At 38.7% G+C, this 22,463-nt stretch overlaps 1 protein-coding gene across 1 annotated transcript in view; it reads left to right on the forward strand.

Annotated features, from left to right (window-relative positions):
• Window positions 1-22,463, forward strand: part of Pten (phosphatase and tensin homolog) — a gene marked incomplete at its 5' end in the record, with an annotated part of 71,352 nt that overhangs the window by 9,812 nt on the left and 39,077 nt on the right. The window contains one exon of the mRNA XM_032891811.1: window positions 8,814-8,898. Within this exon, the coding sequence (XP_032747702.1) occupies window positions 8,814-8,898 (85 nt within the window). The remainder of the gene's footprint in view (window positions 1-8,813; window positions 8,899-22,463) is intronic.

The following is a 22,463-nucleotide window of genomic DNA, read 5'->3' on the forward strand; positions in this document are numbered from 1 at the left end:
GAGATTTCTAAGAAAAATCACCTTTTTGTTGTTGTTTGTTTTTTTATTTCTCCAAAATTTCACATTGTTTTCTAATTCTCGGTGAACTCAAAGAGGTGTCTTTTTCTTTTTGAATAATTTAAATAGTGCTTCATAATAGAAATTATCAACAATACATGCTTCCCTAAAAATTAAGATTTCTGCATTTTTTTCTCTTACTGTTTTTTTCATTTAGTGGACATAATGTGACAAATAGGACAGTTTTTATGATTCAGATTTTACAAAAAACACAATCTAATAGAAACAAAAAATTAATTGAAGTATTAGATGAAGCTTTGAAATGCCTACCCCTGAAATTCCTTCTAGGAAATCTATCGCACATTCAGTACTTAATGTTTATATTAAATGTTTATATTACTTATGTGAGATAGCACACATATGCAATGTTATGTATAATATATCTTAAGTATTTGAGGTTCGTTTTAGTACTCCAGGCCCCGAATACCTTTGATAAGTTAATTTCATTTATTTTGGAGTATTTTGCTGAGTTGAAATTAGCATGGAATAGAAATAATTTGAACAAATTTTACATTAAAGTGAGGATAGCTTTGTTGCTGTCCTTTTGAATCCAGGATTATTGGCTTGCCATGATGCTACAGTTGCAGTTTGAGTAATGTGGTTTATATTTGCGTAGTTGACTTGTATTTGTTGCACTATTAATTGATCAATGCACTGATAATTAGTACTAGCTTTGGTGAAGAATCTGCATTTAACAGTTTGTCAGATTTTATTTTTAAGTCAGATACTAAAAGAGAATCTTTAACCTTATCAGCCAACCATAAATTCTTTATCAACGAATTATATTAATATATTTTACACAAACTATTTCAAACAAAGTGATAGAAACTTAGTTTTTTATTTTATAGACAAAGCTACTACCAGGTGTGCTCTGTGACCTGTGGCCTTGCACCCCGGTGGTGTTGTCAAGGAATTCAGAAGTTCAGTTGCTCTTGGCCACAGAGTAAGTTGAAACTCAGTGTGAACCAAAAGAGACCCCTGTCTTAGAAAACTTAAAAACCAAGCCAAGACACAAAAACCTAAGTTACTTGCTTATTATTAGGTACAATTCTTTCCCAAATAAAGTGAAACTTGAAATTTTCATCTAGGCGTAAGGTTGCTGTCTTGAGTTCTAATAAAAATTAGTGGTGGCAAAAATATTTTGTTACTATTTTCTTGTTGCTGCCTGGGTGTGGAAGACACAGTCTGGAGTAGTTTCTGTGGACTAGTCCATAGGACGTTTGCATGAAATTGCAGTATAGTAAAAACTGTGATGTATTTTTTTCTACATTATATCCAGATTGTGGTTGCGATTGCCTATGTTTGAAAATAGGAGAACGTCCTTACTTGTTACTTGTTACTTGTTACTACTGCAAAGGTCATAGGTTGTGGTTGTGTGGTATCCAGATACCCAGGCCTGCCATCTGTTCTTCAAATGTAGGAAAAAAGCTAAGATAATTTGTGGGTAGTGGTTTTGACACCTTTGTTTTTGGAATCATCTAATTATAAGTTTTTAAGACCTGAGATTAAGTTTTCGGCCTTTGTGAACATGAAACTTAAGGTATGCTATCATTCGAGCTAAACCACTAAGAGCTGCCGAGCCTGTCTCTGGAGTGTCTGCATGCTTCAGCACCAGAGTGTCACATTTCCACTTGACACACTAAATCACACAAAACTTTGGGGTTTTTAAACTAGGTTTTCTAACACATTATGTAAGAACTGATAATACTGGGGGTTGGAGAGATGGCTCAGCGGTTAAGAGCACTGACTGCTCTTCCAGAGGTCCTGAGTTCAATTCCCAGCAACCACATGGTGGCTTACAACCATCTGTACTGGGATCTGATGCCCTCTTCTGGTGTGTCTGAAGACAGCTACAGTGTACTTATATACATAAAATAAAGAGAATTGATAATATAAAAACTCAGTGAGGGGACTGATTTAGTTAGCAATTTTAAACATTTCCTTCGAGCATTTTTTTCAAGCCCTGTACCTTTTTGCCCTTCTACAACTTAATTTTCATATGTGTATAAAGGAGCTTCCTCACATAAACATTTCCTCTTGTGTCGTACTTGCATGAACTTGCTGTTAGCCATGCTGTACATAATGTCTTTAAAATGCCTTAATATAATCTGATGGATTTTAGCTTTTTATTATATTTAGGGCTTTTGGGTGTGCCAAGTGGTTATTATAACTAAAAATATTGTTTTAGGTTTAACTATTTGAATTTGTATTTTCAAACCCAACTTTGTTCCTAGGGCTTGTAGCTTGTTTGAATGTAAGCTGCTTGTCTAGTTAATGCCTGTGAGGAAGATGGGTTTGTTAGTATAGTTTCTGGACTTTGACTGGAATGACTTTGACTTTCCTTGATCAAGACAAAACTACAGGCCTTGAAACTTTTGGGCCTTTTTGCGTAGGAGGCCAGTGTGTCCATAAACGATCTTCGTATCATGTGCAGGTTTTACCCAAATACTGAGAGTTTTTAAGTCATTTCCCATTCTGCTTACTTCATATTTGGATAGTGTGGGTATAAAGGAGTTCCTGTCCCATTATTTTCGTTTTTTTATTCCTTCCATTTAACTGATATTTTTGTCTTTTGTACAGTAAGCTCTCTCTGTCTCCCCCTCTCTTTCTGTTAGGGCCTTACTCTGTGGTCCTAGTTGGCCTGAACCTCACAAGACTCCCACTGCCTCTGCCCCCTGGGTTGCAGGAGGATGTCACATTACACCTTGGCCAAACCTCGCTTCAGCACTTCATTTATTTATCAGTTGGAACTGTTGCCTTTCTTCTTCTTCTTCTTGCTTTTTTTTTTTTTAATTTTAGTCTTTTTTCTATGTTTTTAAATTATGTTCTTAAAGATTACAAATTACAAAAGTGCTTTCTCCCTCAGTGGCAGTAATTTTTTTTTTTTTTTTTTACAAAAATTGTACTCTTCCAATAAATTACTTTAAAAAGTAAAGTTTTTTTTAAACATGCACTAAAGACTCATTTTTTAAAAAATATATTTATGTATTTTATATGGATGAGTGTTCTGTCTGTATATATGCCTGCATGACAGAAGAGGGCATCAGATCAGATGGTTATGAGCCACCATGTGGGTGCTGGGAATTGAACTCAGGACCTCTGGAAGATCAGCCAGTGCTCTTAACCACTGAGCTATATCCCAGCCTCCAAAGACTTGTTCTTACTTTCCATCTATTAATACAGTTAAAATGTTAATAGAAAAGTTTCATGTTCTAAAGTGAATTTTGACTAGCATATTTTAAAATATAATTTCAGAGTTTGGGGAACAATTTCATAATTTACAGATATAAAGCTTATTATAATGATATAAATGTTTTCAGTGGGAACAGGAATCCTTTTATAATATTAAAACAAGGCAATTATAAAATCATTAAGACTCTTTACTACAGTAGTGAGTGACAGTATATATGTCTTCATGATTTCAAATCTATATTATTACTTCCGGTTCATGATAATTTTCTTTAGTCCAAAACAGTCCATTGTGGCATATTTATTTATACCACTTGCAAAAGAAACTAAGTCATTTCCAGATGATTTCTAGGCTGTTAATATAGGGTAAAGAAATGATTTATTTCGTGTATTACATTAAAGTCATATGTAAAGTGAATAATTCAGCCCACACATTTGGAGTTTTTCTGTTTTAAATAGACTCAAAGAGTTTTACTTTGAAGGGCAAATTTTGATTATTAAAAGCAACTAAAAACTTTGCAGTTTTGGCTAAGTTGGAGGAGAATGGCCCATTGTCTGGGACACATTTGTATTAGAACCTGTGGAATGGACCTTGAATCTCTGCATTCTCAGTGTTGAACTTGCAAAGCCACTGCAGGTGAATGTTTTGGGTCTTTTTTTCCCCCCAAGGTCCAGCTACTACCAAATGAATTGGCACTAAGTGTGACAGGGACTTTGTTCTTGAGTTACTGGTCCATCCTTCCAGCACATTGGCATGTCTTTCCTGTTGTAATGTCTTTTGCATGAGCGTAAAGTAGCTAAAACTTAGTGATTTGTTTTGTTTCTAAGCAGCCTATTGCAGGAGTAACTTAGGAGTCTAACGGCAAATAATAAAGATTAGAGCCTTAGAGATATCTCTTATGAACTTTATGCTAATGTTGGGTCAGTTACTGCTTTAACTTTTATAATCTTTTGTATGTACCATTGTGATTTTTCTGTAGATAATTTGGAGTTTTGGTTTGGCTTAGTTCTCATACAGATCTTAATGTGCCTCATGCATTTTGTGCTTCTGCACTTTTGAAGGCTGTTAGAGAAGTTGTATTCATATTTTGCTTGATTTGTCATTAGTGGTCAATCTTAGATTTTTTTTTTTTAGTGGCAAGAAAACCAGAGACAGCATTGTGCATGGATGTGTGTACATGTGTGTGCACATGTACATGTGTACATGGATGTAGTTTAATTGCAGAGGAGCTCTGAAACAAGAAACAAATCTTTTGATATTTTCCAGAGACCTAGGAAGAAGAAGCTAATTGTTTTATAAACTCATTAGAAATTAAACGATTTAGAGGATCACGTATGTAGGCTCGAACATATAGGTACATTATTTCATAATTAACCTGTAGGAAGAAGAGCTTGGTGGATAACTGGTAGGGATGACTAATAAGTGGGCCATCAGTAAGCACGCCCAATAAGCTTTACTTTGGATTTTGGAGTTGCTGACTTTATAAGGGACTTGATAAGTTAAACCTAGTTGAAATTCAGAATACTTTATTCATTGAAAAATTGAATGTTTTTTTTTCATTGAGTTTATTCATATCCGTATGTATATAAGATTGGAACTACTTTTTAAAAGATTCTGAAACTTAAGGATTCAATGGAAAAAATGTGCTGGGGATACCCAGAGACTTACATGTGTAATGCAGAACGCTCCACCCTGGAGCTAAGAAACCGTTCCTTCCTTACTTTAGTTTTGAGTCAAGTTTTCTTCCTTCACTGACTCAGGCTAGTCTTGAACAGATATGTAGCCTAGGAGGCCTAGAACTTTCGATCTTCCAGTCTCACCCTCCCAAGTAGTTGGCATTATAGTCACGTACCACCATGCCAGGTTGATTCTGTTTAAAAAATGTTTAGGGGAGACAGGAGGAACAAGAGGAGTTTTAGCTTTCCTCCTGGCAAGTTGCAGACTAGTTCCGGCTAAAACACCTCTCTTAAGAAAAGTTTGTCACAGGAAATTATGTTAGTCAACTGTGTTTACATATGTATGCTGTTACTGCATAGTTATGGTCAGTGTTTGACATGGTTGTCTTTTCACAAGTGGAGTTTTAATCTATTTTTATTTATTTGTGATTTTCTTTGGACATTCTGCCTAGAGCTCTTATGTAGACAAGGCTGGCTTTGAAACTCAAATCTGTCTGCTTCTGTCCCCAGGTGATGGGATTACCCGTGTGAGCCACTGTACCTGGCCTAATATTTTTAAAGCTGTTGATAATGACTGTTTTATCAGTCATGCTCACTGCCGTGGTTTGCTTCTGTACTTCTGAGTCTTTGTAGACTATCCTTTCTTGTGTGGCTTATTTTCCTCAACTATATTGCTGGAGTAGAATGAAAGCATACATGTTTTATAGTTGTATTTTAGTGCACCAATGTATAGTATTGTTTTTAAGTAGAAAAACTATCAGTACTCAGTTATCAGTTAATGTTTGCACACAGGGCTTGCATATTCAGATTGGCCTTCAACTTGCCACCCTCTGGTTTCCACTTCCTAAGTGCTGGGATTGCTGGCATCTGGCACGTGCCATGAGTACAGTTATTTGCAGGGTTTTTGCTTGTTTCCTGTTGTGTTTTAACTGAGACAAGGTTTTATTCCTCTGGCTGACTGGCCTGGGACTTGCTATGTAGACCAGGTTGGCTTGGAACTTACTTCCTCTCAAGTGCTGGGATTGTAGATTTGTGCCCCAACACCTGACGTGAAGAACTCTAATTATAGTAACCTTAGTTACAGCTACAGAGCCCATTGCAGTTTTATACATCTAAAGATATTTTCAGATTTCTTACTCAAATCATTTAGCAAGGAAGTTAATGAACAAAGTTCTGTTATTTTACACGAGAATGAAACTAGCATAATGAAGCTCAGAGATTGAGAGATTTATCTCAAGTCACCAGCTGTATGGTGCAAAGTTGGTGTTCTATAGGAAATGGAAAGATTCGTTCCATGGTTAGACTAGGGTCTGGGACCTATTAAACATATACATAGTCTGTATTCTGTCTGTCTGCCTGCCTGCCTGCCTGACTATCAAGACAGGGTTTCTCTGTGTAGACTTGGCTGTCCTGAGCTTCACTCTCTACAACAGGATGGCCTCACGCTCAGAACACCGCCTGCCTCTGTCTCTAGAGTGCTGTGATTAAGGTGGGAGCCACCACCCGCTGCTGTTCACTCATGTCGTGTTAGAGCCCCTCTAGTCCTGTTTTTCTTTCCTTTTTCTCCAATCCCTTCTCCTCCCCTTCCTGTACTCTTCCTTCTTTCCTTCCCTCCCTTCCCCCTCCCCTCCTCTTCCCCTTTCTTCCTTAAGCATTATTCTTTGTAATATGTGACATGTGAGCTTTCAGTGCCACTGGGTAAAAGCACTGGCAGGTAGTAAGGGAAGGAATTCCATAGATGGTAAATGCAGGTAGGCCTTGATGTCTGCTGACTTGACAGGCCACGGTCAGGATGTTCTCTGCAGAGAGAGCTCCCTTGTTCTTGACTCTGACTCCATTATGTATATATGCCTGATTAAAGTGAACTACTTCCCATGGCATCCCTAAACCTGTGTCTGTTTTTTTGTAAATCCTATCCTTTCTGTGTGTCTTTGTAAGTTGCATCTGTCTCTCCCCTGCAGTGCTCGCCTTGGACCATTCTGTCCACTTAAGTATATCTTTTCTAATATAAATTTTATTTTTTATGTGTATAAGTGTTATGCCTGCAAACATGTCTCTTCCCCAGATACATGTCTGGTACTCACAGAGACCAGAAGAACTGCTGGAACTGGAGTTACAGATGGTTATAAGCTTCGATGTGGGTGCTGGGAACCAAACCTGATCCTCTTTCTGTAAGAGGGCAAGTATATTTACCTGCTGGGTCATCTCTCCAAACACCTATGTGTTTTCTTCTGTCACCAGTGTTTGGTAAGACTCTTGTGAGCACTACCCAACATGAGACTCACTTGGTGATGCCTTATACTTCATACATACTTCCATAGACCTAATCGCTCCCTCTGAAATCATCTTTTGAGTGCCACAGTCAGTCTGTGTGCCTGCCTTTCTGGAGGAAGGTAGCTAAGCTGGTGGTAGTGCTCAGAGGTAGCACTGGGGTTAGCAGCAACAACACAAGAGAGGTAAGAAAATTAACTCAATCTTTTACCAATTTGTTTGGTTTATAAATACAGCACAAAGCTAAATTTGAAGTTAGTTCTACATAGAATGGCCACATTTCACAGGAAATAGTAATCATGTTTTTTCTTGTAATAAAATTCAGTTCTTAATTGCATTGCTCAGTAAAGCATGATGGATTGTTTGAATCCTGAAGTGTCTGTATGCGTACCTGTGTATATGTTTATTCTTTGTGTGTGTTGGGTAGAACCAAGGATTCTCTGCACACGCCAGGCACAGCCCTCTGTCACTGAGCTATTTATTCTAATTTCTGAATTAATATTTTGGCCAAAATTGATTCATAATGTTTTGGGTGGGGATTTCAGAGTAGTGATAATTATCCCTGGGGTGACTCAATCTTTTGCTTGTATTTCCCATTTTTCTTAAGTTGGTGCTCAAAAAATTGAATGTTTTGCAATACGAGTCAATCTTTATTGAAAACTCCAGACAGATAATGTTTGTGACATTTAAATGATAATCATTTTATTTGAAACTTTTCTATTTCTTTGGCTGAGATGGATTTATGTATTCTTACAGTGAGAAAACTTGTTACTAAGATGTTATTAAAGTCTATATGTGTTTAGACACATGCACTTAAGGCATTAGGAACCTCAAAGCTGTAACTTGACTTGCTGAAGGTGCTCAGTCCTGTCCTACAGACTTTTTAACTTGTCTTATTCATTCTTGCATGGTGTCACTTCTCCTGTCCATCTCTATTGTTCCTTCCTGTCAGTTAACCTTTTTACCTGAGGGCTTGTGCGTTGGGGTGGAAAGGTATTTGGCTATCTCAGATGACGAGCTGCCTCTGTAGTGTCTTCTCAGTGGCTCGGAGATGGGTTACCGAGTGACATGTGGAAGGTAAGTGCACCCAGAGTACGCAGGCAGAGATCTTTAGTGGTCGTTTCTAAGGGAGGCAGCTTGGTATGGTTGATGTGAAAAGGCTTGTAGGTAATTATGAGATGAGAGAGAATTGACTGAGCCCCAGAACAAATGAGGACTAGAGAGACAGGCACAGTTCCTGCAAGTGTAGATTTTTAGTTAATTGGAGATAAACTTCCTGAATATAGAGATGGGTTTTTATATTAATTGATGTGTAACACAATTGAAACTAATGGGCATGCTAAGTATTAGTTACATCGATGAGAAGAAAGCAGCTAGGCTTCAACCTCAGTCAGGCATTATGGACGTCACAGGTGTCAAGGACTTGAGGTTATCACCTCCAGCTGAAACACTGTGGAGTAGGAACTTAGTCTAAGGGTGGTGAGTGACTTGTCCAGGTTATATAGCTCAAGGAACAGACAAGTACATTGACAACCTTTTATATAATAGCTAATGTTTCCAAATGTATGCATACTTGTATCATTGTATATTCTAGGTATTTCCTTAACTTAATAATACAGATATTTATCCAAATATTATTGCTATGGGATTTCCTGCAGAAAGACTTGAAGGTGTATACAGGAACAATATTGATGATGTAGTAAGGTAAGCACTTCTGATTTTCTATTTCATATATTAATAAATTATATCAATGTGTTTTATTTAGAAAAGATTCCTAACACACAGAACAGTATTTGCATTATGATGTAGACTTTGTTTTGTTTTGGTAATACTCTAAAAGTTTTAACCTAAAGCATCTGATAGCTCTCAGCTGATCAGTTCACCGGATACGAACTGACTTCATATGTAATCATATTTGTTTATGTCATGATTTTTTTTTTTTTTTTTTGTATTTCATAAGATGCCTTTTACCAGGTTAGTCCCTGGCTGCTATTACAGTATAAGGTTTTATTTTACATTTGGGTTAGGCCTTGCTTGAGCTTTGTTTAGTTATTCACACTGAGGCATGGGTGACTGATGTGTTTTTATGTAGAACTTAAACCTGTAGTAGTGTTTAATACAATAATCATAGAGGGACTTGTTGGACATTTGAAAGACTTAATGAAGTCTCATAATTTTACAAAATTTCCAAGTGTAATTGTCACTTAGTTCAGAAAAGTGTTTCTCAAGGCCCACTTAAAAATATATTATGACCTAAGAACATATGAAATTGCTTATTTGGCAAATTAGCCTTAATATGTTTTCTAATTTCAGAATAAAAATGCATTTGTATGAGTAAATGTAAATTTTTGTTACAAACTATAATAGAATTTTAATAATTCATTAATACTGAGTCTTGCTATATTTGCTATGCTGGTTCTGAAGGACTTTAATGAATTTAAAAGTTAAAATTCTGGATTATTTTCTTTTTATTCATAAAGTGATTATTTTTCCTGGGACTTTTAACTACTCTGTGATTATGCACATTTAAATAGGTGGGAAAGCACTTCATAACTTACAGAGCGTCATGCAAATGTAGGATGCTTTTTGTAGTACTACATGATTTTACATCTTTAGATGACCGTTGTCAACTTTCTAAGTGGTTAATTTTTACTGTATTAAGTTGTGCTCGTTTAGGTAATTATGGTGTTATTTATGTTTTGTTCAGGTTTAAGTTTCACCATCTATAAAAGTACCAGAACAAACCCCCAAACCCCTGTACTGCTTCGTAGTTTCCATTAAACTTCAGGTTATACTGTCAGAGGTAGCTTTTCAAAAGCCTTCAACTCATAATTGGGTAGAACACAGTGGAAGGGTACTCAGCATGGCAGGCCCACAGAACAGCAGCTAGATAGTCTGATAATGCAGAGAAAATGGAATAGGCCACAGAGAAAAGTAAGAGAGGACATTTTTGAATTGAAAGTTGCAGAGTGTCAGTTTGTTGGTAAGTGGCAGTTTGGCCAAATACAGGTTACCAGATAATTATTTTCTACTTTTGTGCAGAATTGTTTATGGCTTACATGTTATTCCTGGTAAGATACCCTATTTCACATCAATTTTATATTCAGCCAAGGACCAATTTAACCAAATCAAATTAGTGCTTCAGCTGTATTGAAAAGGGCCAAGTACTTTGAGTAGAGGGGACCTTTTCTGGTCATGTAATGTTTTTTGACTCATCTGGCGTGCTAACTTTATATTGGTCTCTGTTAAGTATGAATTAGTAAGAGGGATTAAATTATCTTTCAGGTTACAATTCCAGTTTCTAGACATTTACCCCTGGTCATTAGACCTTAAACTATAGTAACTTAGCCAAAAATATGTTGTGTTGGAAACTTAGCTTGGTTTAGTTTTCTACAAACTAAAACGACTACCAATAGTTTTTTGTGATGTTTGTTTCTTTGCTGCTTTTCTCTTTTTTGTGAGATAGGGTCTGAACTGAGTGAGTAACCTTGGCAAGCCTGGAAGTCCTTAGGTAGACCTGGCTTGTTTTGAACTCTATTCTGCCTCTGCCTTTGAGGGCTTGGATCAAAGGCATCACCAAATGATTAGTTAAAATGACTTTTAGGAGTGCCTGCACCAGAGAACAATTGTGTCTGCTATCTAAATAACTGATTCCCTCAGGTTGTTCATACTCTATTGGTGATTTTAGTTATAATCAATAGTGCTTCCTTTGGCTTTAAAGTTGATAACATCTCAGTACCAGTATTTCATCTTCATATCACCGGATGCCCTGGAAGAAGCGGGTAATGTAAGAGAGGTTTCCTTTGCCTCATGGTTTGAGGAGTTCTGGCAGTGGCGGCTAAGGAGGGAGGGCAGAGGCACTCCATTCCTTCATCTATGATGTCCTGAGTTTGGGGAGGGACTGTTTGGCAGTAACTCCTTATGTTTGTGGAAAGAAGCAGGAACCAGAGAAATCTCTCTGTTCCTAGTGACTGATCAGCCAGATTTCATTTCTAAAAGGCTCCACCACTGGGCCTGGAGGGGAATTTCAGATTGAGACTATAACAGCTTTGCTTTTCTATTAGTAAAAAAACTTTTTGCAGTTAATCTTTCTATTCTAGGGTGTCCAAAAGATATTTTAAAATATTTTTATTTTATCTAATTCCACATTTTTCTTATATTTTCCCCAAACAAATATTATATAAAACTTATTCTTTGTTATTATACTGTATCATTATGTGGAATGAGGTAAACTTAAATTGCAAATGTCTTCATGCTTAAATTTTCCTATGCACGTGGAAAATTACAGTAGTATGTCATGATAAGTAAAATTTCATAGTTGATCTACAAAATTTGAGAAAAATGTTTAGCTTTAGCTTCTCCATTTGCGATCTGGGATTCACATAAACAGTGGAATGGAGGGGCAGCTGGAGTTGGGACTGGCTTTCTAATTACAGGTGATTTGCTTAAGCTAAGGAGTGAGCTGGCAGCAGGGCAGGAGGGACTGTGGGGGCTTCTGCGGTAGTTGTTTTTCTTCTTCCTCTTTTTTTTTTTTAAAGATTTATTTATTTATTATATATGAATACACTGTAGCTGTCTTCAGACACACCAGAAGAGGGCATCAGATCCCATTACAGATGGTTGTGAGCTACCATGTAGTTGCTGGGATTTGAACTCAGGACCTCTGGAAGAGCAGTCAGTGCTCTTAACCACTGAGCCATCTCTCCAGCCCCTTCTTCCTCTTAACTGCTTCCTTTTTTTCCCTCTTTCTTTTGCAACTAACAGGGGTGCTATAAAACCATGTTTTGTTCTGATACGTTATTACTCTTTGCTTTTTTTGTTGTTATTTTGCTCTTCAAGATAGGGTTTCTCCTAACCCTGGCTGTCCTGGAACTCACTCTGTAGATCAGGCTGGCTTCAAATTCAGAGATCTGCCAGCCTCTGATTCCTGAGTGCTGGGATTAAAGGTGTGTATCACGACCACTTGGCTTGATTTGTGTTTCTACATTGTCTCTTAGGATAGTATGAAAGTTCTGTGTTTTTAAATCTAAGCAATCCTGAACAGACTGGTGCATCATGTATTTAAGGAGTTTATCTTGTGTTCTGCTCCTAGTGACTCAGGAAAATGTAGATGTAACAGAGGCAAGTGTTCAGTGTATAATTATGTGGTGATCTGCCCAGCAGAAGTTCAATTTTTTTTTTTTTTTTTCTTTTTTGGTTCTTTTTTTTCGGAGCTGGGGACCGAACCCAGGGCCCTACGCTTCCTAGGCAAGCGCTCTACCACTGAGCTAAATCCCCAACCCCAAAGTTCAATTTTTAAAAAGCTTTTTTTATCGGGTGAGGGGTGCAGTTCTGGAGGTTGAACTCAAGGTCATTATTAGGTGCTTTACCGCTGTGCAATACTCAAAGCTGCTTTCTATAATATCTTTGTTTTCCTGTACATCAAAGGACAAAATCTAGGTGTCTTTTCACAGCAATGGAGACCTAACTAAGAAGTTGGTACCAGGGTCTGGGGTATTACTGTGATAGGTTTGACCATGCTTTTGTTTGGAAGAATGTGAATTTTGGAACTTTGGATTTGGAAAGCAATGGAATGCTTTAAGTGGGGCTTAATAGGCTGTCCTAGTAGGAATATGGAAATCTTTGTTGCTGAGAATGATTCGAACTGAGGAAGTGAGGCTCTAGAGGTTTCAGAGGTCTATTATCATCATGGCAGGAAGCATGGTGGTGTCCAGGCAGGCATGGTGCTAGAGAAGGAGTTGAGGTTTCTACATCTTCATCCAAAGGAAGCCAGGAGCAGACTGTCCTCAGCTAAGAGAGGGTCTTAAAGCTCAACTCCACAGAGACACACTTCCTTCAACAAGGCCATACCTCCTAATAGTGCCAGTCTCTGGTCCAATCTTATTCGAGTCACCACAGACTATAACTGACTATATAAACCCAGTATTTATGCTTTATTAGTACACATACAGAATGGTTTTGGTACTTAGTAGATTATTGTAAAACTGAAAATATACTATAAGGGGCTGGAGAGATACCTCAGAGCAGTAGTTCTCAACCTGTGGGTTGTGACCCCTTTGTGGATATGTGTTGACTGACTATCGGAAAACACAGATATTTACAATTCATAATAGTGGCAACAAAAATAACTTTGAACTTTGTGATTGAGGTCACCGCAGTGTGAGGAACTGTATTAAGAGGTTAGGCAAACTGGCTCCTCTTGCAGAGCCCTGGGTTTGGTTCCTAGGACCCACATAGTTGCTCAGAACTGTCAGTAATTCCAGTTCCATGGATCTATCTGATGCCCTCTCTGGCATGTTCTCTCTGTCTCTGTCTCTCTCTCTCTACACACACACACACACACACACACACACACGAAGTCAAAATACTAATTCACATAGAATAAAAATTGTAAAAGCTTAAAAAACAGTACTTGTAGTCTCTAATACTTTTCTGAAATACACCATAGGATCATCATAGTATTCTGGTCTCCAGTTAACAGGAATCATGAAGAACAAATGACCGAAAACTTTTATTTTTTCTTCTACTGGTTTCCAATATTCTGTGGTAGGAAGGAAAATACTTGATGTTTATTTATTTGTATTTATTCCTGACTTGATGTCTAGTTTTTGTTTTTGTTTTTTTTTTTTAATTTTTTTTTTCTTTTTTCTTTTTTTCGGAGTTGGGGACTGAACCCAGGGCCTTGTGCTTGCTAGGCAAGTGCTCTACCACTGAGCTAAATCCCCAACCCTAGTTTTTTTTTTTTAAGCTAATGGAGTTCACGTGTGTCTGAACATACAGTCTATCGAGAAGCTGGTATGACTGTTGGACATACAGTCTGTCTAGAAGCTGGTGTGACTGTTGGACATACAGTCTGTCTAGAAGCTGGTGTGACTGTTGAACATACAGTCTGTCTAGAAGCTGGTATGACTGTTGGACATACAGTCTGTCTAGAAGCTGGTGTGACTGTTGGACATACAGTCTGTCTAGAAGCTGGTGTGACTGTTGGACATACAGTCTGTCTAGAAGCTGGTATGACTGTTGGACATACAGTCTGTCTAGAAGCTGGTATGACTGTTGGACATACAGTCTGTCTAGAAGCTGGGTGTGAGTCTGTCTAGAAGCTGGTATGACATACAGTCTGTCTAGAAGCTGGTGTGACTGTTGGACATACAGTCTGTCTAGAAGCTGGTGTGACTGTTGGACATACAGTCTGTCTAGAAGCTGGTATGACTGTTGGACATACAGTCTGTCTAGAAGCTGGTATGACTGTTGGACATACAGTCTGTCTAGAAGCTGGTGTGACTGTTGGACATACAGTCTGTCTAGAAGCTGGTGTGACTGTTGGACATACAGTCTGTCTAGAAGCTGGTATGACTGTTGGACATACAGTCTGTCTAGAAGCTGGTATGACTGGACATACAGTCTGTCTAGAAGCTGGTGTGACTGTTGGACATACAGTCTGTCTAGAAGCTGGTATGACTGTTGGACATACAGTCTGTCTAGAAGCTGGTATGACTGTTGGACATACAGTCTGTCTAGAAGCTGGTGTGACTGTTGGACATACAGTCTGTCTAGAAGCTGGTATGTTTTCTGTTGCTGAGCAAATGTGTGAGTGTTTTAGGCTGACTTGGTTTACTGGGCAAACCCCACTTTTTCTTGTCTGTCTACTATTGTGTTGAAGTGTCATGTATATTAAAGTGTTTAATTATTACTTTAGAATTATTATTATTATTATTATTATTATTTTTTTTTTTTTTTTGGTTCTTTTTTTCGGAGCTAGGGACCGAACCCAGGGCCTTGCGCTTCCTAGGCAAGCGCTCTACCACTGAGCTAAATCCCCAACCCCAATTATTTATTTTCGTTCTGTTAAATCTTGCTTTATGTATTGGGTTTATTTTTGTTTTTGTTAGGACAGTGTCTTATGTAGTCTGGGCTGGCTTTGAACACTTGATCCTTGTGCCGCACCCAAGTGCTGGGAGTGTAGAGGTGTGCCTCTGCACCAAGCGCTTCGTATGTTTGGATGGTGTCTTACGGTGCCTAAATGCTTACCATTACTAGGATTTTCTTGCTGCATTCATACTGTTATTAATGTTTATTTATCTCATACTTTATATCTAATGTATTTTTATACTAATTTCACTCTTGATTATTACATAGATTTTTTTTCTTGCCCTCTTAATCTGCGTATGCCTGCAAATTTAAAAAGTGTTCTTCTGCATGTTGTTGGATTGTGTCTTTTGTATGCTTCCTGCCAGCGTCTGTCTTTTGGTTGGGTGGCTTAACTCACACTTAATGATGACACAGGGAGTGTTAACGTCCTACATTTTGCTGTTTACTTCTGATTGGCCTGAATGAATGTGTTTTGTATTCATTTGATGTTTTATAATGAAATGTTTTAATTTCTCAGAGTTTTTATCCTGGCGCTATTTTCCCTGTGGTTGTTATAGATTACATTTAGCATCCTAAAGTCATAATGGTTTGGTTTTAATTTGTACCAGTTTACCTTAGTAGCATCAAGCCTTGGCTCCTGTACAGTGCCATCCTTACTTCACATTAGCTTTTTAAAAAAATCACAAAGTTGTATTTTTATGCCATATAAACATAATCTAATAATTGGATTTTTAAAAATACCATGTCTAAAATCATTTGGAAAATAAAATGGGAAATTACAAACTAAAATTAGACTACTGTTAGATTTCATGATTATTATTATAATTGTCATTTCTCAGAGATCTCTTTCATACTGTAGCTTCAGGTTGCTATAGTTACCTTTAATAGGATTTAGGTTAGGTGTGGTTAACAGTAGTTCAAATATACCATTTACCATTCCTCTTTTGAGAGAAGTACCATATTTATATAACTTTCATTATATTAATAGTGTTAAAATTGTTATGTTTTAATATTACTGTTGTTAATGTTTTACCTTGCTTAATTTATTAAACTTCATTGATACATATGTATAGGGGAAAATGTACATACAGTTTGTCGCTGTCCAAAGTTTCAGGCAAGCATATGGAAGCAGTGTATGTAGTGTAAGCGTCATCTGAGGATATGTCACTCTTTGTTAAACTTTAGTGCACTGGATGTTCTCATTCCTACTTGAAGGGCCATCTGTAGCATTTCTTTTATGTTTTCATGACTCTTGTTTCTCTGAGAATATTTCAATTTATTTCTCTTTTTTTTTTTTTTTTTTTTTGGTTCTTTTTTCGGAGCTGGGGACTGAACCCAGGGCCTTGCGCTTCCTAGGCAAGCGCTCTACCACTGAGCTAAATCCCCAACCCTTATTTCTCATTTTAAAGAACAGTTTTGTTGGATATTTTTTTATCTTCTAGGACTTTCAATCTTGTTAAATTCTTACTTTTCTTCTTCCAGATTTTTGAGAGGGAAAAAAAATCTGTCAATACCAAGGCTCCTTTGTTTGTGACAAATTGCTTCTCTCTGTATTTGAGACTGTGGGTCTTTCTAATCAGAGAGTCTCACACAGTACAGGCTGGCCTGGAGTGCTTTAATATACGCAAGGATGTACTGGAACTTTTGATCCTCCTGCTTCCCCTTGGCTAGTGCTGTGCTTTCAGGAGTGCACCACCATAGAAGGTTTATGGAGAGCTGGGGGCAGGTTCCCAGCGCTCTGTGTGTTAGGCAAACTCTCCTATCAATGAGACATATCCCCAGCCTGTCTTTGTCTTTCGATGGTTGATTGTAATCTGTATTAGTAAGTCTCTGAGTTTTTGTGACTTGTGATTCATTGAGCCACGGGCTCTTTGTATTTTATCTTTTATCAAATTTGAGTTTTTGATTATACTTCTTAACATAATTATTTTTCTGGAACCCTCAAGATCCCTAAATTAGCCCGGTTGGTGGTGTCTCACAGGGTGGTTAATCTCTTCACTCTTCTTCAGTAAGTTGCTTTCTGGAATTTGATCATATTTATCCTCTTACCCCAGCTCCCAGATCCCTACCCATACAACTTTATGTTGTGTCTGTGTCCCGTCCCATCGTCCCCCCACCACTACCCCCCTTTCTCCAATTAGGTCCAGTTAGTGTTGGGTGTGGAGTGTGGTTTATACCAGTAAAGAAAGCTGACTTTCCCTCCCATGGTAGTAAATGCTAATAGCTCTTCAGCTAGGGACAGGACTTCGGTCATTCGCTTTTCTTTGCTTGGCTTGTGCTTTCACAGGACTTACACATGCTGTTAGGGTTGCTGTGAGTCCATATGTGCATCTGCCCTGTTGTGTCTGGAAAACACTGTCTCCTTGAAGTCACCTTACCACCTCTGGCTCTTACAATCTTTGTGTTCACTCGTCCGCATAGATCCCTGAGCCTTGAAGGGAAGGGCCTGATGCAGAATACATACCGTTTAGAGTTGAACATTTTAAAGTCTTAATCTTTGCAGCTTGACAAGTTGTGGGCTTTCGTCCTAACTGCTATGCACAGGAAGCTTCTCTGGTGAGGGTTGAGTCGTGCAGTATCTATTGGTTTAGCAATAGTCATCAGGAGTCATTCTATTGCTGGGTCTACTTAGCTAAGTAATAGCCGTAGGTTCCCCTAGGGTCCATGACCCTTCTACCACAGGCCCTTGGCCTTATTTTGACAATGTTAGATATGGGTTCTATCTTATGGGACAGACCTTAACTCTAATCAAAAGGTGATTAGTTATTCCTATAACATTTGTGCTCAAATCTACCTTTGACTTCTTCTGATACATTTTTATTTTATTCCACTTACTGTACTTTTCAGCCATGGCTAGGATTACAAGTATGTACTACTGTATTGTTTTTTATTAAGATTTTTTTCATAAATTTTGATCATGTTTCCCCTCTGCTAACTTCTCCCAGACCCTTTCCCCCTTCCCATTCTGCCAAATGTCATGTTCTTTTTCTCTTTCCTTCTCAAAAAGAAAAAAGAAAATCAACAAAAACCAGTAAGACAAAAGTGACAAAACAAAACACAAAAGCTCAAAAACCATGGAGTCCATTCTATGTTGGCCAACTACTCCTGGGCATAGGGGCTGACTGGAATGTAGTTGATATCACTGTATTGGAGAAAACTGATTTTCTGTTTCTATGTAGGTATCAACTGCAAATCATTTCTTGGTTAGAGGCAGGGCTCTATGTCTGCTTCAGATTCAGTGCTGAGGTTTTACTTGGTTGACCTGAGCAGATTTTGTACAGGTTGAGACAGTTTGGGAGTTAGTTATTTCTGTATCACCTTTGTGTGGGAAGGTGCTGTTTGCTTAGAGTCATTCACCACCTCTAGCTCTTACCATCATCTTCCTCCTCTTCAGAGTAGATCCCTGGCCCTTGAGGAGAGGGGCTCCATATATACATCCCATGTAGAATTGAGTGCTGTACAGTCTGTCTCTTTGTATGCTGTGTTGACACATATGTTTAGTCTTATGTGAGGGTTACTGTTCGATCACTCACTTTCCAGATAAAAGACACAAGTTCTTATAATTATTTATAATAAGTCTTAATGAACACTAGAGCTCCATATATACATATATACATGAGTACTGAGGCCGGGCAGGTATCTACCCTCTAAGCTATTAGTATCTACTTCCTTATTAGTAACCCCAAGTTATAACTTGTGTGTCATCTGGGCCACTCTTAACTCCAGTTGGCCAGCCCTCTTGCCCATGTGTTAATGAATCACTTACCCCATGGTGTCTTCTCTCCTCTCCACTGTCTCTTTTTCCTGGTCTTCTGCCTCAGACCCCAAGCCTGGGAACCCAAACCTCATCTATCTCCCTTCTGCCTAGCTGTAAGCTGTAATCACTTGATGTGTGTGAGGATCTCCTTGCCCCAGAGGCAACCAGGGCCAATATCTGGCATGGGACATCAGTGGGAGGAGAAGCCCTTGGTCCTGAGAAGGCTCAATGCCCCAGGGTAGGGGGAATGCCAGGGCAGGGAGGTGGGAGTGCGTGGGTGGGGGAGCACTCTCATAGAAGCAGGGGGAGCGGGGAGATGAGATAGGGGGTTTCCAGAGGAGAAAGAGGGGAAAGGGAATAGCATTTGAAATGTAAATAAATAAATATCTCCCCCCCAAAAAAAAGCCAATATATAACAACAGACTAAACCCCAGCAGTTTTAAATTAAGGAGCAAGTTTTACACAACAAAGGCTGGCAAATGTGAAAAATCACTCGGAGGTCTAAATCTTTGGCACAGAATTCAACATTGCCATACATAGCAACAGACCAAACCTCAATACACTGTTCAGTTGTGGGTCTCTGTGTTAATAACCATCTACTGCAAGAAGAATGTTCTCTGATGAGGGCTGAGTGATGCATCATCTATGGGGAGAGCAGTATGTTAGCAATATTTCTGTTTCTTTAATAGAATAGTAGTAGTAATAGGTTTTCCCCTAGGCCCATGACTTTGTCTAGTCCTAAGTTCTTAGGCGCATGAGCAGTGGCAGGTATGGGTTCTATTTTAAGGAATGGCCTTTAAATCTAATTTTTAAAAAGTGGTTGGTTAAAAAAAAAAAAGTGGTTGGTTATTTCCATAACATTTATTCCAACATTGGACCAATATATATGCCTGTGTACATGCAGGTCTCTGTTGTGGGTCACAGAATTTGTAGCTGGGTTCTATTGATGACTACTTTTCTCCTCCAGTAGTGTGCAAAGTACCTTCTAGCACCATGAATGCCTGTCAGTAGTGCTGAAGTTTCTAGTTGGGCACCCGCTCAGTTTCTCTGGGCTCCCTGAGGTGTCTTCAGCAACAGGACCTTACCGTCTGCTTACGGAGGAAAACAGCAGCCTTGGCAATAGGCATGATGTTGGGGTTGCAAGTATGTGCTGTTGTGCTTTGTTCTTGGTGTGTGTTTGAGGGCCCTAAGCTCGAACCCCCAGAGTTAAGGCAACTTTCTAGGCCTGGAATTCTCCTTTTAAAATTTTAAATGTTATATTATTTGTTTGTTTTTGTGTGTTGGGCGTGATGTGCTATGCCATGCCACACTTTTGGAGGTCAGAGGACAACTTACAATTCTTTCCTGTTACTGAATGGGTTTCCTGAGATCAAAGTCATCTGCAGGTTTGGTGGTAATCTTTTTTACCTTCTGAGCTATCCATCTTGTTACTCCCTCTCCCCCATCCCTTTTTAATAACTCAGGAACTGCACTTGCCTGCTTCAGCCTTCTGAATGCTGTACAGGTGTGTGCCACCACACTCAACTCTGTTTCAGTTTTACTTTATTGATACTTCTGTTCATTTCCTTTATCTTATCCACACCTTCAGCTTTCTGAGCATCATTAAGACCACACAAATCTTTGCTTTCTGTTTTTTTTCTGAGAGACAATTTGTTGACTTTTTGATTTATTCACTTTTTGAGTAATCCACACTTATTTTGGGGTGTGAGTATGCACACTTGTGTGTGCATGTGTGATTTTGTCTTGTAAAGTTTGCCCAGCTTTTTTGGTGGGTTTTCTGTGTTGGGTGTCTTCTATGCTATACCCATGCAAATATCTCATGCAAACTTAATAGATCTTTGGGGCTAGAGCAGTGGCTGAATGGTTGGGAACACTGGTGGTTCTTCCACAGGACCTGGGTTCAATCCTCTGCAATCACATGGGGACTCACAACTGCCTGTCATCGCTTCAGTCTGAGATGACCTGATAGACTCTTCTAAACTCTGGGGGCACTACAAGCAAGTGGTACACAGACATACATTTAAGCAGAATACCTAAACACACAAAATAATAGTAAAAATTAAAGATCTTTTAGACTTGGGCTTTTTTGGGGTATAGGGAATGACTTCCTAAATTAAATTCTCTTATATGTGTAATTAATCTCCATTGTTATTATCTTTAAATGTTGGGCTCTTTGAAAGATTCAAAAGGAAGGAAAAAGGAGGAGGTCCTGTACAGAATAGAAGGGTGTAGATTTAAAACCTCTGATGTCTTCAGTTGGTGGTGACAGCTTCCTTTCTGTCTACATATGTGTGTTCAGAAGCAGCAATTAGTGACCAGAACACAGATTTTCAATATTGGAATATATGGCACTTATTATTAATCTTGGCTTTTGCAGGTTGGCTGCAGGTCTCTGTAGAGGTCTGTCGGTGACTGTATGAGAGGTCTTTGTTGTGTAAGAACTAAAATCAGCAGCGGAGATGGCTTGGTTCTTGCTGTTCTGCGTTCTCATTCTTAGAACCCATACAAAAGCCAGTTGGCTTGGCATGTTCCTGTGACCTTGGTGATCAGGAAGCAGGCGAAGAGGACTGTATATTGCGGGCTTGCTGGCCAGTTAGCTTAACCAGAACAACTAGCTCCATGTTCAGTGAGAGATCCTGTCTCCAAAAGAAAAAGAACACACATACAAAAAACAAAAAAACTAGTTGCAAAGTCATAGAGGAACACCTGTTGCTCTTGTGTAACTACTTTTGTTTTTTTTCTGTTTTGTGGGGGTTTTTGTTTTGTTTTTTTGTTGTGGGTTTTTGGTAATACTTTATCTAGATTTATTTCCTAAGAAAGTTTTCATGCTCATACAGACAACCTCAGTTAAACTCAGTGAGACATACACACAAATAGATCAAAGTTGGAAAGGAGGTTCATTAGGGATAGGAGGGGATAAGAGAATAGTGAGTGGGCTGTGCATGGCAAAGATCTTAGAGCTTGCAGGTTTAGCGAACATTGCCTCTCTGCTTTTGTCTAGTATTTTATCTTCTATCAAATAAATCTGTGTAGGCAGGTTTGCCCGTTTCTATTTGGAAAGTGTTGTTTTCTTGCCTTTCCTCACTTGTCTGAGTGTCAGACTTAAAAAGCCGAATGTGGTCACTCACTGTGTTCTTGAGAGGACAGTGGTGGAAGTGCTGAGTGTGTCTGAGTAACCAGGTTCTCTGAGACAGTTATCCTCCCTGAATGATGCATTATATCCATAAAGGGCTGCTTTCTTCCGTTCCTCACATGCTAGCTAAGAAATCATAGTGTCCAACTGTTAGAGGGCACACATGTGATTTCACTAACCCGAACTAACACACTGCAGGAAGTACTCCTTGAAAAGAATTGTGAGTTTTTAGTTGCAGATGACATAAGGTGTGTTCAGCAGAAAGGGATCACGCTCTGCAGGAAGCTCCTGTCTTGGGAAGCAGAAGCTTAGGAAACATGGAGGCTGTAGGGCTATCATCCTCTTAGGACATTGACTGGAAACACTCGAAATGCCTGCTGTGCTCCTGTTGCCCTACCTGTATTCTGGTTCCTGTCTATGAATTCTTTGGTCTTCCAGTGAGGTCTTTGAAGAATCTACTGTTGTACCTTGCTGCCCACTCTGTAGAATTGAGTGTCTTAACAGCAA

Source organism: Rattus rattus, chromosome 2, assembly GCF_011064425.1.
Source record: "Rattus rattus isolate New Zealand chromosome 2, Rrattus_CSIRO_v1, whole genome shotgun sequence".
NCBI lineage: Eukaryota > Metazoa > Chordata > Mammalia > Rodentia > Muridae > Rattus > Rattus rattus.